This window comes from Prenolepis imparis, unplaced genomic scaffold (genome assembly GCF_030444845.1).
Source record: "Prenolepis imparis isolate NDT839.2.m4 unplaced genomic scaffold, iyPreImpa1.0 SCAF_3, whole genome shotgun sequence".
Lineage (NCBI taxonomy): Eukaryota > Metazoa > Arthropoda > Insecta > Hymenoptera > Formicidae > Prenolepis > Prenolepis imparis.
The window spans coordinates 7194032-7210100 of NW_028141161.1; the positions used below are offsets into that span (position 1 = coordinate 7194032).

A 16069-nucleotide genomic window follows, 5' to 3' on the forward strand; every position below is an offset into this window, starting at 1 on the left:
CGACGCACTCAGGAGTTAGATCATATTCAAGAAATCGCGCCTGAAAATTGTGAGCCGAATTTCGAGGAAAAACGCGGTTAGCTCGCGATTCCCGAACCATATCGACGCGATATCTCTCTATATATTTCGATAATATATACGATTCTATGTACGAATAATCTATGTACTTCTGGCTCGGACTCCGGTTTGCGAGACAGTTTTCGAGAGCAACGTACGATGTTAAGAAACGTAACAAGATAGCAATATGGCGGCGCGATCCTTGTCGTAGTCGATCCGCGATTTTTGCCACAATTACGAGCCTAGTTCGCTACGAGACGATACTTGGAAACGACGACGCGAAGGTACGCCCGGAAACGCGCGACCGCCCGCTCGAAATACGATCAACAAGGGCGAAAAACTCGGAAAATTCGCGTCGAAAGCGCGAGCGGTGACTCTCGCGACCCGCCGTAGCGAACTCGCGCGCGCGAACTTTCGGCGGCTCGAGTCGGAGCCGCGCGTGACGTCACGCGATCTTTCGGAGGGGCGAACGCGTTACGCGAGATTCGCGGCCGACGAGATCGATCTCGCGATCGCGATATGATTTGTACAATAATTATCGGATTTATACAATAATTAACGATGTAAATAAGGCACTACAATTAATAATCACACTCGTACTTTCGCGAATCGGCGACGAGCGCGCAACGTTGATCGCGAATAATTCGAAAATGCACCGCCAGATGGCAGCACTCGGGATTGTGTTCGGAAATATGCTCAGCTAGATCGACCAATCGGGACGAAGAGATCCTCGGTCTCTGATTGGTCGGTCACATTCTGCGTCTTGACGGACGGATCTTAAAACACTAGGGACTCTAGGGACTCTAGTCGGACGTATCTGAAAAATCAAGTCGAGTCTACCCTCTATATCCTATAATTGATCTGTGAGGTGTTTGAAAAATGCGATATTGGGATTCTTGGAAGATTTGAATGCGTACTTATATTTACTTTACCGGCATCCGGCGCGGTTTATATCCAATATACCATTGGTGTGCTCCAACCTTGAACGAATACTTTGGGAAAGGTATATGAAAGAAAGAAAATAGAAAAGAAAACGTAGAGGTATTTTTTTCCTGTAAAAAGACGTAAAATTTTCTTTCTTTCTTTTTTTTGTAAGATAGTACTATAATTTATATATTTGTGAGGAATAAAAGAATTAAAATAATATTAATATTTTTACCTTCTTTAAAGACTCTCTTTCTCCAGTTTAATATTAATGACAAATTGTAGTCTTTACAAAAAAAATTCAGTAAACTTTTCTTGAAGAATATGCAATGGAAAAATTTGTAAACTTGTACGCAGTTTTGTGACTTTAACACAAGTTTTTAATTGTTCATTCAACAGGTCAATAAACTATTGCAATCATGAATGACAAATTGATAGACGATATTCTGAATATGTACAAAACAGATAAGCCTTTGAAAATAGAAATGCCGCGTCCTAGGCGAAGAAGGATACGGGATGATGGAGCTTCATCTCGTGTGGATTCTCATTGTGTTAACAAAGGTAGCGTAGAATCAGAAACGGACTATGTAAAGGAATATAAAGAACAGGAAGAACGAGAATATTTAACGGTAATATAATACTATAATATATAACTACCATTTTTGCAATTGTTTTATTTTGTCCTTTCTACCGTTTCCTTTATAGCTGACAAATAATACAATTTTGGGCAAAAATAATCCCATGATGGACAATATGTCGGACGTCACCGCAGTTGAATATGGAGCAATTAACGAAGCAAATACAGCTCAAATTTATCGAACCTACAATTTTGCTTATCGACCTAAGACTAATTTACCCATTATTTCTATGAGGGATAAAATCGTGTCCATGATTGCGAGCAATTCTGTCGTTGTTATTCGCGGCTCCACAGGTTGTGGAAAAACGACACAAGTACCTCAGCTTATCCTTGACGCTGAGTTTGAGCAGAAAAAACACTGTAACATTGTAGGTATGTCTTGTCTCGAGTTAAAAGTCTCGTTTAAATTGCATTTTTTGCACAATATACTTAGATTTTTTAAATATTTTAATATAGACTACAGAATATCGCTTTAATCTTATTAACATTTTTGCTGATGCGAACTGATCCTTGTATATTTTGCAGTAACGCAGCCGAGACGTATCGCCGCTTTGAGCATCGCGAAAAGGGTCAGCCAGGAGAGAGGATGGCCTGTCGGTACTATCGTGGGATACCAAATGGGCCTGATAAGAAATACGTGTCGCGACACTCGTATAACGTATTGCACGACCGGTGTGCTCTTGCAAAAGCTCATAAATAATAGACACATGATGGAATACACCCATGTTATATTGGACGAGGTGCACGAGCGCGACGAGGATATGGATTTCCTTCTGCTCGTAGTCAGAAAGCTATTGCGCACGAATTCCATGACGGTTAAAGTTGTACTGATGTCCGCGACGATCGACGTGAATAAATTTGCCGAGTATTTCTCCACGCCTTTGAATAATAAGCTTCTGCCGGCGCCTATTATCGATATACCCCAGCGTAATGCTTTCAACGTTTCTATATATTATATAGACGAAATAGAAAATTTGGGTAAGGTAAGTAAATATTTTTTAATTATACATAAATAGGAACATGCTGCTTGATTTGGAGGAAAAGAAAATATTATGTGTTAACAGGATTTCTTGTTAATGGAGATTCTTAAATCAAAGATCTTTGCGTGTCCTTATTCCAAGTATTAATATTTGTATAAACTTTTCTAATTTGTTGGAGATAAATATTAGCTTTTGAGTAACATACATAATAATAAATTTATTAACAAATTAATTCTTTTTTTCTCATGATTTTAATCAAATAATTAATTATGATAAATGTTTTTAAACAGATACCTAGAATTAATTATATATTAATTATGAAATTATATATTAATTATGAAATTATATATTAATTATGAATTATATATTAATTATGAATTATATATTAATTATGAAAAATGTTCAAACAGATACCTGAAATATTAAGCGATAAAGCAAAATTCACTAACGCCGTGGCTGAGTTTTGCGCACGTATTATAATGATTTTTGATAGCATCGACAACGACGATTCAAACAGTTCATACGAAAGACACGCCGTGCTAGTATTTTTGCCTGGATTACCTGAAATCGAAGAACTACGTACTATACTTTCAACAGCAAGATACGCGGATGCGAAATGGGATATTATTATTTTACACTCGTTGATCTCGACCGAAGATCAAGAAAATATATTTAAGAAGCCGCCAAAGGATTTCCGACGTATCATACTGTCTACCAATATCGCTGAAAGTAGCCTCACTGTGCCCGACATCAAATATGGTACATTGTCAATTGAGAATGAACAACATTCGTTTGTTGAACCTATTATTTTTATTTTATTTTATAAAACTATTTAGTTCTAATTTTTTTTTTTAGTGATTGATTTTTGCTTGACGAAACTTCTCATGGCTGAATCTGGAACCAATTATCAATGTCTACAGCTTTGTTGGGCAAGCAAATCGAGTTGTCAGCAACGTGCTGGCCGGGCAGGTCGTCTAATGGACGGTAGAGTGTATAGAATGGTGCCAAGATCATTTTATGAGGCAAGTGTCATCATTTTTATACACGAGACATTGACCTTCAACAATCCATCCACATATCTTCTCTCACGCGAAATAATTTATTATTATTTATTAATTATATTATCCTGATTTATTAATGAATTATATTAATTATATTTATTTATTAATTATATTATTTATTATAATTTATTAATTATATTATCCTGAAAATTGCAGGCAATACTACCGGAGGAAACCCTTCCGGAAATCCTCAGAGCTCCGCTCGCAAATGTAATTCTCAAATCGAAAGTACTTAACATGGGCGAACCGAAAGCTCTGCTCGCTCTCTCCCTGGATCCACCCAATCTTAGCAATTTACGGAGCACTATATTATCATTGAAGGAAGTAGGCGCGTTAATCGACAGGGGCCAGACTATTCAGGCATTTGATGGGAAGCTGACACCCCTGGGTCGCGTGATGGCCGCCCTTCCGTTAGAGGTACACGTGTCGAAGTTGATCGTCCTGGGTCATCTCTTCGGTGTCCTTCAGGACGCGATCATCATCGCGGCCAGCATGACTGTCAAGGATATATTTAACATTGATTTTAAAGAACTGGAATATACCTACAACGAGAAGCTGTATTGGGCCGCCAGGTCGGACAGCGACAGCATAGCTTGCTTGAACGCCTTCAAGGTATGGCGAAACGACAAGGCGAATCGTCGTATAACTAATGCGCACGAGGAGAGAGAATGGGCCAGGCGAAAGCGTCTCCGCGTGAAGTCGCTGCGCGAGATCGACGCCTTCGTGACCGAAATGACGATGAAGTTGCGCAATTTTGGGATAGAAGAGACCATGGGTAGCAGTAAGAACACTTGGGAAAAATTTTCCATCGAAGACAGTTTGATCATCAAGATAATAATCGCCGGCGCGTTCTATCCGAACTATTTCGTGAAGTTCCCGTACAAGGTGGAGGATTGCAAGCGGAATATGGAGAGAGCCTTGGTTTCCCGCGACCCGATGACCACCGTCGTATTACGGGGATGGCCGTTCAACCAACCCGGATCGCTGTACTCGAGAAGATTCCAGGAGATCTTCGGCGAGCACATAGGAGTCCCGAATCAGGAGGACATAACTGTGTCCTTCGACGGCTCGAGTCGCATTTACATCGAGTACGAGGAGAAGAATCACAAGGATGATTACTTCTTCGTACGAAACTGCATCAAGATGAGGCAGTGTCGGGTACCGATCGAGATAGAATTGTTGACCGAGATAGAGGCTCGTCGTCGGGCGAAGCAACTCGGTCTTACGAGGGATTGCGAAAACATCGTCTTCTCGCCCTCGGAAGAGCAGGAGGAAGAAGCGACGTACAAACGATACTTCTACGACGAGAAGCCGTATCCAGAGTTACCGGAACCAGTCGAATGTCGAACGAAGGTGAGACTGGAAGGTCCGATTTCGCCGATAGAGATCCAATTGGTTCACATGGTGGGCACCGGATTGTCGAAATCCGTGACCGTGGAAAGTTCGTCGGTGAATTCCGTCCTACTCGACACCTATCCGGACGATCCGCGGGGACCAATTCTCGTGGCTCAAACTATGAGTCAAAATTCCAAAAATAATGCGCATCTGTTTCTGCGAAATACGACTCTCTTGCCTAATACGCCTGGTCTCGGGTCGTTGATCATTTTAATTTTCGCGCCGTACATAGAATTAAGACGCAGTCCCATGGGCACTTATTACGTAGGCGCTCTTTGCGGACTGGGATACGATCCTTCTACAGGGAGGAGCCTATTTCCGGAGCACGATATGCAGATTACGTTCAACATTGAGATTACGATGAACGATTTACAAATGGTACGTCATTATTTCAAACGTTCATATATTTAATATAATATAATAGGAATTATATGATATAATATGTATTATATAATATGTATACAGCATATACAAGGTGTCCCAAAAGTCCTGCAACAGTCAAATATCTCGAAAACAAAGACTTGTACTATAAATAGCATTATTAAGGCCGTGTAAAATTTACTTTGAAATTTTTAAATGAAAACTATTTTTTATTACACATTCTTGTAGCTCATCTTAAGAGCTTTTCAAAACATTATAATAAAGTATTTTTTTATTCAGTGCGTTTCGAATTATAATGCTTGAAGTTTACAGTATTTTGACATAAAATACAAAATATCTTGTAAAATATTTAGTTTTCGATAATCTTATCTTAATACTTTAATACATAAAATAATTAGACAAATCAATTGGTGTAAAGAAAACGCATAGTTATTTTTAAGAAAATTATACAATTTGCAACATATTTTTTCTTAAAAACAATTTATACGTTTTCTTTACCAATTAATTGGTCTCGTTATTCTATGCATAAAAGTATTAAGATTATCGAAAACTAAATGTTTTGCAAGATATTTTGCATTTTATGTCAAAATACTGTATCTTTCAAGTAACTTGAAAAATATTTAAAGAAAAAAAACATGAATAGATAATTAAAAATAGAGGTTTCCATTTAAAAATTTTAAAGTGAATTTTACGTGGCCTCAACAATGCTATTTATTATAGTTACATTAATTACTACTTAATGCACCACTTAAAACCCTACAATTTTTATTTGAAACATTTTTCTCAAAAAGCTTTTGTTTTCGAGATATTAAACGGTTGCAGGACTTTTAGGACACCCTGTATACCAATGTATTTAAATAATGTAAAGTATCCGGGAATTTTTTTCTCTATATTTGTGTTTATTAAGTAAATATATCAAATCGAAACAATTTAATTTAATTTTTTAAATTTAATTTAATTTAATTGTATAAAAATTCTGTTGGCAGATTAATAAATTGCGCCACTGGATGAACGTTGCTACGAACTTTAGTGATGGACCTAACGAGATAGACAAGGAGACTCAAAATGAGTTGACTATAAAGTGCCAGAATCAAATTAAGGACGCGTTCAAAAAAATAATATTTACAGTTCGTAAGCCGCAGGAGCCAATCTCGACTACTAATTTCGACAAATGGAATCGATATGACGGATCTCTATTTCTGGACCCTGTTCGAGAAACTTTGAAAAAAAGTAATATATACCGTCTACACAAAGCATTGGAGTTGAACGATAAAAACGAAACACTTGAAGATATAATCAAGCATTTGTTGGAGTTGGAGGCGCTGGCTTACAAGTATGTATATTCACTATTGTTACTTAGAATCTTTATGTAATATATGTTACATCTACTAACTTTTGTTACCTATATTATTTACAATGTCTGTTGTTTCAAATATAACGTCGCATTATTCATTTTTCCACGTATAATATTACATGTTTGATGAATAATATATCTTTGTTTATAAATTATTTTTAAAACCTTGAAATCGTGAAGTAAATAAATTAAACATTCAATATATTTATTCAATATAATTATATATATTATATGTATAATTTATATATATATATATTTAATTATATATATAATAATTATATATTCAATATAATATATAATATAATATAATATAATTTTATTTTATAATTAATTTCATCAAATATTAATTGACTTAATCAATAATAATGATATTTTATATATTAATGTTTGTGCATAGAAACCCAAATGAGACAAGTATCGAACCTGTTAGCTGCAAATTATGTCAAACAGAAGTACAAGGCATTATCGACCTTCGTGCACATTTATATTCGGAACAACATATAGCGAAGCAAAGAATGATTGATACAACAACTGACTTTGGAGAAGATCTACGGAGTATCCTAGCAAAAATGAGGCTATAATATGATGTAAGTAAAATTAGATTATAGGTGATTCTCTTATTTTATTTTATAAAAAAAAGTATATTTTTATATGCATATAGAAATATGCATTTTATATGTATATATAATTAAAAATTTCTATACATATATATATTTAAAAAAGAGAATCAACTGTAATCTAATTTTAAATATACAAATGTATATTTTGATCATGTTTTAGTTATTTAACATTATGCATATGCAACCAAGAGTTTATTTTGTACCAAAGAGTTTATTTGTTATATGATTAATAAGTAAAATGTTATCAGTATTAGTTGTTATATTTCTAAGAACTCTTCTTGTATGTTATCGTAAAAAGATACAATTGTTCTCTTTCATATTTTTTTTTTTTATTTCACAATTGACAACATGTTATTTTATTTCAACATTTTCAGAAATTTAATTTTGTCAATATATATAAACATAAATATGTAAGCATTTTTTATATAGATGTATTACACATATAGTATATCTTTTGTATTCATACATTTGTCACACACACATACAAATGACAAAATTATATTGCATAATAAAATTTTATAAGATACAGATTTTATTCATTTCCCTAATAGATACAAAGAACATCCGTTTCTTATAAAAATAGCTTATAAGTAAACTTACAACTAAATTTATCCTATACATGACCTAAAAATTCGCACTTTGGCCACCACACATCGTATTAACTAGCTTTACTAGAATCGCGTCTTATTTCTTATTTTTTACAAAGTATTTCTGACATATAATTACACATTTTTACCTGACATATATTAGCTCTTAATTACAAGTTATACAGTATAATTATGGAATTATATTGTAATAATCTTTAACTTTAAACTACTATTATTCAAGTGACATTCTTTTTATCGTTTTTATTCGTGCAAAGTTTATTTTATAAATATATATAGGTATCTTTTTATTTTATTTGTTCTTTTTATCATTTTACAATTAAATAAAAATTGATATTTTCTAAATAATAGTTTTATTTGTTTATTAAATATCTTTTTTATGATATAGATATCATTTTTATTTTATTCCTTATCCCCTAAATCCCCAAGATATTCTAGCCTTTTTGTCTTTCTTATCCTTTTTTTATCTTTCGATTCTCTTCTTTTTCATATCCTCTCTTTATTTTTTCTGTTATCGTCCTCCGTCCATTCTTTTAACTTAAATACTGTAAATTAGGTTTTAATATAGAATAGTTTAAGGCTCCTGCATACTCACTGCAGCCATCTTGAATTGATGACGTCAGAAGCGAGAAAATATATCATGAAAATTCTTACGACGTACGCTAAAATAAAAATGTTTTTCAATAAAATAGCGTTTGTCGCTAATCGATAAAACCGACTTGTAAAATATACCGAAAACTCTCCTTTTGTTTGGATAATCAATAAATAACATATATATGTCGAATTGAATTGAGCCTAACTAAGGACGAAAACCCGCTATTTGACAGGTATCGAAATGAAATAAATATTTGCTTTTACATATTAAATTATAACAAAATAAGAGTCTTCGATATATTTTAACACTATAACAATTATTTTAAAAATAAAAACACTAAAACGATAAATGACGCTGTAAGTCGCAAGAATAATTTATGTCATTTTCACGCTTTATAGTTTATAGTTTTGCCAAATGTGGAATTTCTTTCACTGAATAGGTTCTGATCTTATATTTCTCGTTGAAGATAGCGAGCTCCAGGTTGTGTATATAATAGTCTACCAGGTACGTTGGCAGCTGCTCCGCTGACGTAAGTACCAGGAGAAGGTGATGGTGGCGGCGGATATGGACCAGGCGGTGGTTGAGGTGCTCGTACAGGATAACCCGAAGTAATTCCACCCGTTTTTGCACCCTGCGTTTACAGATAAAGATAAAATTACTATGATTACATAAAATTTAATCAGTTATATACGCATAACATATGTAATTACTAATACTCTTTCACTATGAATGCGTTACTGTAATGAATATTATATGTGAGATTTGCGAAGTCGCTGTCATATTTTAGACACATGCTGTCTGAGTTTGACCATTATTAGAAATAATAGAAAGAAATGATAGTATTTAAGTACAACCTGAGGTTGTTGTTGAATCGGAATAGCTCCACCATGGACGGTAACGTGATTCGTCGGTCGTAGGTAAAACTTATCCTCACCGTAAGCTCCTTTGTGCTCCATCGAATGTAAATTAGTTACATATGCTACAAAAATATATACAATTTATGTGAATAAAGAACGACAGTAGTTAGTAAGATTTCATTACTTCTCTCACTGCATAATTATTTCAAATATATCTGAATTGCATACATTATAAAATTCGCGAAATGATTGATGAGGAGTTCAACAAGATGTTTCTCATATAAATAAAGACAAAATTATAGAATTATTATCATTCTTTAGTCTTGATTTTAAAAAATCTGGCATTCTCTTATACTATTTTTTTTACTTTATCCTTTTTAGGTTGATTTTGCGAAAGAGAGACTGACATGGAAACCTTGCAAACTCTTTTGAAAAATTAATTTAAAAAAATTTTTTTTTAATTTTTTTTCTAAATTTTGGCATAATTAAGCAGTATTTTTATGAAAATTTTTATACAACATATTTTTTGATAATAATTTTCGAGATATATCAAGGAAAGTCGAAAGCTACTCTAAATATAATTTAGTCCCTTAGAATCAGTTTGTACGAGTTAAAAAAATTTTTTAATTAAAAGTTTCTAAATTACATTTAAATCCCTCTCCTCCTTCATCCCTACATATGTGCAGATTTTATTAAAATCAGAATTGCCGAGTTTACGAGATTAGATTGTGTACATAAATTTCTATTTCTTTTTAGGCTTTTCTGTTAAATGCAAGTTAAAATAAGGATTTATACTACTTTGTGAGACAACATAACATAAGAATTGACGTGAATAGTTAATATTACCAGTCTGATGTGTAGCTAATGGTGCTCTACCTCCCGAAAGATAAACAGGTTTAGCCGACTCCGAGGATTCACGAGACGGTTGTGACACAGGTGCAGAATAACTGTAAACACTTTGGCCTGCAGGCGTCGAATAAAAATTCGATGTGGAGTACTGATTATTTTCTGTCGAATAAAGAAAAAAAATACACATGATGAATAAAGTATTTAAAGTAATATAAAAGGAACGATGCATTCTCATATTTTTTAATAAAAAATAACACAAAACTAGTTGTGATAAAATAGTTATTCACTTACTGTTCCAAAGAACTGCCCGAGAATCGCTGGATCGTCTAGCAGCTTCCTCCGACTCTGGAAAAGTACAGATTTAATAAAAATGCTATTTAATGTTGCATATGCGCCATTAATGACTTATTGTAAAAACAAAAAAAAATTATAAAAATTGTACTAAATGTTACCTGAAAATCAGTTATTTGTTTTACGTTTAAATTCATCGTTTTTTTGCCAATAACAAGAATACAAACATGTAGCATGTGTGCTACATATATATGGTAAAAGTGTGACTTTTGTATATTTATTAAGTATACAAAAGTTACTAAGTGCTTACTAGGAGGTGGAGGATTGTAACTTTGAACGGATGGTGGTGGTTTGTATCCATATGCGCTATGATACGGAGATGCTGTAGGTGGCGGCGATGGACTATGGGTTCTTTTCAAAGTGCCCTGAAAAGAGAGATATAAAATTGAAGTATTTCATTGCAAGAATAAGAGTTATACGATAAAACGTATATACAATACACTAAAATTGCACGTACGCTGGGCAACATGTGTGCCGGAGGACCAACTGCAAGTTTGTAAAGAGGACTGCTGCTTCGTGCTATTGGCAAGAACAATTGAGGATGTACCACTCTTGGACCTGTTGTTGGATATCCTCCTACTGTCGTCAAGACTTCCGAAGAAACACTGAAAAACAGGATCTATCTTATTACATGAATCTTATAACTCTTGTATGCAATTCTTTTTGCAAAGAATAGTGTAAACCTGGTTTCCTTTATAAGTTGTCGCCTCCTGTCATCCTCATTTAGAACCTTTTTCAACTGTAAGAATAACTGATGTTTCTCATCTTTCAATTGGGACAACTCGTTCTCCAAGGTAGAGATTTGGTCTCGCGTTTCGCCTAATGTCATCACATCCTGCTTTTGCTGCCGCTCTCTCTCCTTACGTAAACGTTCCTCCTCTGCATCAGCTTCTTGCTCTGTTGAGACATAATACATATGTATAAAATATTGCTAAAAGAATAGTTAATTCTGAAAAGAAAGCTTCATATAATTATATATCCAGAAAATAATAACTCTCATAAATTAGAATAATTAAGATAAAAAAAGTCTACACAAGTATATGTCCATAATTTTCCTCGGCTTCTCTTACCTTGCTTCTTTCGTTGTCGTTCTCTCATAATGTGTCTTTTTAATGCCTGCCACATCTGCTCATTGAGTTGAGGTGGTCCAACCAACATCGCCGGCATTTTTTCAATCTAATAATTCTTTCCCACTCTTCCTTCTCTTTTTGCAATACGTATTTATCACATTATATATAATACATATAATAATTTTTTTAAATTTATTTTAATGAAAGGTCAAACTGTAAAAGTTTCATCCAGACAACCTCAAAAAGTGACAAATCTGTTTGTCTTAGCTCTGTACAATATATTAAAGTCTTTTTTTATTTTTTTCTCAATGACAATTGTCACTTGCACTAACAATACTGTAACAATGTAAAGCTATTCTGTTGAATTAATATAATATATATAAAATGTGTATTTTTCTCTCTGATGTCAAAGTCTGATGTCTACCATAGACATATAAACACATAAACGGAGCCTCGTTCATCGTTTTATTCTTGTTAAGCCTAGTCTACAATAGAGTCGTAAGGTCGTAAACGTATGGCCGGTATTCATAGTCGGTTCTTATATTTAAGACTGTCTTAAGTACAATCTTAAGATGTGATTAACCAATCACAGAGCCGTATTTGCATCTTAAGACATTACTTAAGACGGTCTTGAAATGAGAACGGACTATGAATACCGGCCTAAGAAATTGACCAATCACAGTCGATTATTCTCCTCGAATTCAACTGTGATTGGTCAATTTCTTACGTTTACGACCTTACGACTCTATTGTAGACTAGGCTTTAGGCCGATATTACATTTGTCGTACGACAAACTTTTTAAGCGCATTGATTGGCTGCAGTATAGAAAATTTCTCAAGTCTCTATTTTGTAGCCAATCAATGAGCTTAAAAAGTTTGTCGTACGACAAATGTAATATCGGCCTTAGGAATTCGCTGATTGGTTGATGCTATTCTGGGTGAAAACCCATGCAGCGGAATAGCAGAACGCGGAACGAGAGCGGAACCAATCAGAGCCGTTCCTCGTTTCCTTTACGCGGAATTGAATGTTCTGATTGGTTCCGCCACAGTATACTTACATACAGTAGGTACAGTCCTTTGTTCTCAAATCAGTCGCGCAGATTTGCTTGCGCATCGTAAGCGACCATTTTTATAAGTCATGCCAATCCCGTTCAACATAAAGAACCCAATAACTCCATTACTGTGATTACATTTATAGTAAAATATAATCTGTAAAACTACAATACTATCATTTTGATTTCGCGTTTTATGCAATATTTGATTTTTATTCAGAAAAAATGACTATAAAATAATATATCGAAAATATTTCGCGCAAAATTGTTTTAATAGTAATGGGTACAACAAAAATATTGATACGGTGCTGCAACCTAAAGACATGGCGGACTGCTGAAAGGTCAGCTGAAAAAGATCAAAGGTTCCGACGCTGTGTGTCCCTACTGTATATAAGTATACTGTGATCCGCTTTCGTTCCGCATTCTGCTATTCCGCTGCATGGGTTCGCACCCAGGGTGAAAACCCATGCAGCGGAATAGCAGAACGCGGAACCAGCGGATCGCCAATCACGGAATTATTCCCATAGGCCGGTATTCATAGTCCGTTCTTATTTCAAGACCGTCTTAAGTAATGTCTTAAGATGCAAATACGGCTCTGTGATTGGTTAATCACATCTTAAGATTGTACTTAACGCTGGGTCCACAATAGGTGATTTAAGCCCTAAGCCTTAAGAAATTGATCAATTGCAGTCAAGTATGAGGAGAAAACTCGACTGTGGTTGGTCAATTTCTTAAGGCTTAGGGCTTAAATCACCTATTGTGGACCCAGCGTAAGACAGTCTTAAATATAAGAACCGACTATGAATACCGGCCATAGAGCTCGACGAAGGGTTCTATCGGAATAACTCGGTGATTGGCGATCCGCTGGTTCCGCGTTCTGCTATTCCGCTGCATGGGTTTTCACCCTCAGAACATTCAATTCTGCGTAAAGGTGACGAATTGGTATCTTTATTTTTGGTCACGTGACGTCTTTTGACGCTAAAAATGAGCGTCGAGCGTCAGCATGAAAAGGCACCTTTAAGGAAACGCGGAACGGCTCCTGATTGGTTCCGCTCTCGTTCCGCGTTCTGCTATTCCGCTGTATGGGTTCGCACCCTAATATCATGGACAAAAACACAATTTTACGAATTGAAAAAAAATAATTTACAATTGTTTCTCCAATTTTATTAAATTCATAAATAAAAGCAAAACATTTCCTGGAAGCTATCGTTTTTATTTATTTAAATAATTTTATCCGGATGAGAAATGTTTTTAGTCATCAATTCTCTCTTTATCACAGAAAAGGTTCCATCTATGTATTTTATATGTTTGTGATTTTTACGCGTATAATCAACAAATAGTACAGTTATCTCTTTTTTAGCAAATTTTATTTTTTAATCAAATATACATGATGAAAACCGAGATGTATAATGATATAACAACAACAATTCGTAATTTTCGAGGGCTGTCGAAAGATTGTGCCAAGATGCTGAAAGAAAGATATAACGAGTAAAAAATTCTTTTTCAATAATGTACAAATCAATTAAAATAAGAATAAATAATAAAGTTGAACATTATTCACTGATTTATAAATAGTTTTGCAATTAAACACATTAATAATTATGTTATGTCTATTATAAAAAAGAAAGCATGTTTTTTGTTATATTAAGATACTAATATGATCTCTTTTTTTTTTTATTTGTACAGCATCCAGCCTAATACGCTGTATAGCATTTTATCTTTGGAGGTACAACAGAAAATGAAAGTCAATCATATCAAATTATTCGGAAATAATAAAAGTTATTATGACAGGTAAATTAACTTTAATAAGATTGTTATAAATTTTTATATAGTGCTTCAGGAAAATATAATTGTTTAAATCTCAATTATCTTTACTCACTTTTATACTATAATGCCTTTTATAAATTGCAGTTACTTACAGGCAGTACAGAATGGTGAGCCAACAGGTATTTTATTGAGGATAGCAACAGATATTGATGCTGCACCAGCCTTATTAGCGCGTAACGTCTTGGAGAAATATTGCATGTATAACAATGCAAATGGTATATAATAAATAACTGATAGAATAAGATGTAGAATAATTAACAAGCTTTGAGTTACAATTAAAGATTACAATTATTTCAGTTTCAAAAAATTTAATTACCAAGCTGTTTAAGGACACTACGCTCATTGGAGATAAAGATCTTGCATATGAAATTTACCTGGTAATCAATCTAAAAAGAAACATATATATATATATATATATAGGGTTTCCTAAAAGAAATAACATTTTTGAAAAAACTGATTTGATTTTCTCCTTTCAGTGCATATTATACGATGACTTATATGGTCCTATAGCTGATGCAATGGGAAAGTAAGTAGCCTTTAATGCAAATATATAACTGTATCATTTTTTTTTTCATTATTTCAGAATTGCATAGAATTGCTATATAGATTTCTATTTTACTTTCATTAAAAAAAAAATATGTAGTACTAAATTTTAATTAAAAATTCTGATACTTGCTTTTTCTTTCATGTTTATCAATTTCACTGTAATATAAAATTGTGCCAAAATAATTACTATTAGATTGTAGAGTACAATAAAAGCTTGTTAACTTAGATTTACAATAAACTTTAAAATATGTTATTACAGAAGATTACTTTTTTCAGTTGCATAGGACAAGAATATGAAATAAAACTTCAAGATTGTTTAATAGAAAGAAACATTGCGTTCCGTAATGAAGAACACTTACGATTACGAGGATATGATAAGACTCCAGACATCAAGCTGGAAGTTCCAATTGCAGTGAATGGCTATGTAATAAATTGGATTGAATCCAAGGCACGATTTGGTAATATGGAAGTTCATCAAAAATATATAAAGGAACAATTCTTAAGTTATTGGAATAGATTTGGATCTGGACTTGTTATTTATTGGTTTGGATTTCTTGAGAGTCTGAACAAATCGAGTGAAAAAAAGTTCATAATAATGGATCACTTTCCCGAAAATATTACATACATGAATCCGGCTTGTATAAAGCCTGCAAATAGTACATAATTGTCATATAATCGTATTTATCCTTTGTTATATAAATTGTTTTCAAGACGACACATCTAATTTGTAAATAGAAATTTTTCGACGAAATGTCTATCATGAATTAACATTATATTGTATTTCTGACTTTTGTTAAATAGATGAAAATATTGTCTTATATTTATATGTTGATTACATGATCACATTCGAATGATTAAAATATTTACGGTTTTTTTTTCTATTGTTAAATTTTCTTTTTACATCTTGTA

General features: G+C 33.6%; 3 protein-coding genes across 5 annotated transcripts; 2 read left to right on the forward strand and 1 right to left on the reverse strand.

The window, feature by feature from the left end:
- Positions 1–935: 935 nt before the first annotated feature.
- On the forward strand, positions 936–7470 carry LOC145933569 (putative ATP-dependent RNA helicase spindle-E). Of its 3 annotated transcripts, none has more exons than XM_083033389.1 (9): positions 936–1098; positions 1381–1610; positions 1687–1990; positions 2144–2601; positions 3009–3357; positions 3454–3620; positions 3816–5432; positions 6422–6768; positions 7187–7468. In XM_083033389.1, the coding sequence occupies exons 2-9, from the start codon at positions 1401–1403 to the stop codon at positions 7368–7370; spliced, it is 3636 nt and encodes a 1211-aa protein (XP_082889515.1). In that variant the 5' UTR covers positions 936–1098; positions 1381–1400; the 3' UTR covers positions 7371–7468. The 3 variants fall into 3 exon arrangements, with proteins under 3 accessions (XP_082889515.1, XP_082889516.1, XP_082889517.1); XM_083033390.1 differs by having other exon boundaries at positions 936–1060; positions 7187–7467; XM_083033391.1 differs by lacking the exon at positions 936–1098 and having other exon boundaries at positions 1389–1610; positions 7187–7470.
- Positions 7471–7891: 421 nt separating this feature from the next.
- LOC145933570 (uncharacterized) lies at positions 7892–12171 on the reverse strand. Its single transcript, XM_083033392.1, has 8 exons — positions 11737–12171; positions 11350–11563; positions 11124–11271; positions 10917–11031; positions 10607–10660; positions 10313–10474; positions 9464–9588; positions 7892–9240 (listed from the first exon to the last, which is right to left on the reverse strand). Exons 1-8 carry the CDS (start codon positions 11831–11833, stop codon positions 9058–9060), a joined length of 1098 nt encoding a protein of 365 aa, XP_082889518.1. The 5' UTR covers positions 11834–12171; the 3' UTR covers positions 7892–9057.
- Positions 12172–14077: 1906 nt separating this feature from the next.
- On the forward strand, positions 14078–16062 carry LOC145933874 (CDAN1-interacting nuclease 1). Its single transcript, XM_083033885.1, has 6 exons — positions 14078–14275; positions 14474–14578; positions 14699–14829; positions 14912–14991; positions 15091–15140; positions 15437–16062. The coding sequence occupies exons 1-6, from the start codon at positions 14175–14177 to the stop codon at positions 15822–15824; spliced, it is 855 nt and encodes a 284-aa protein (XP_082890011.1). The 5' UTR covers positions 14078–14174; the 3' UTR covers positions 15825–16062.
- Positions 16063–16069: the final 7 nt, after the last annotated feature.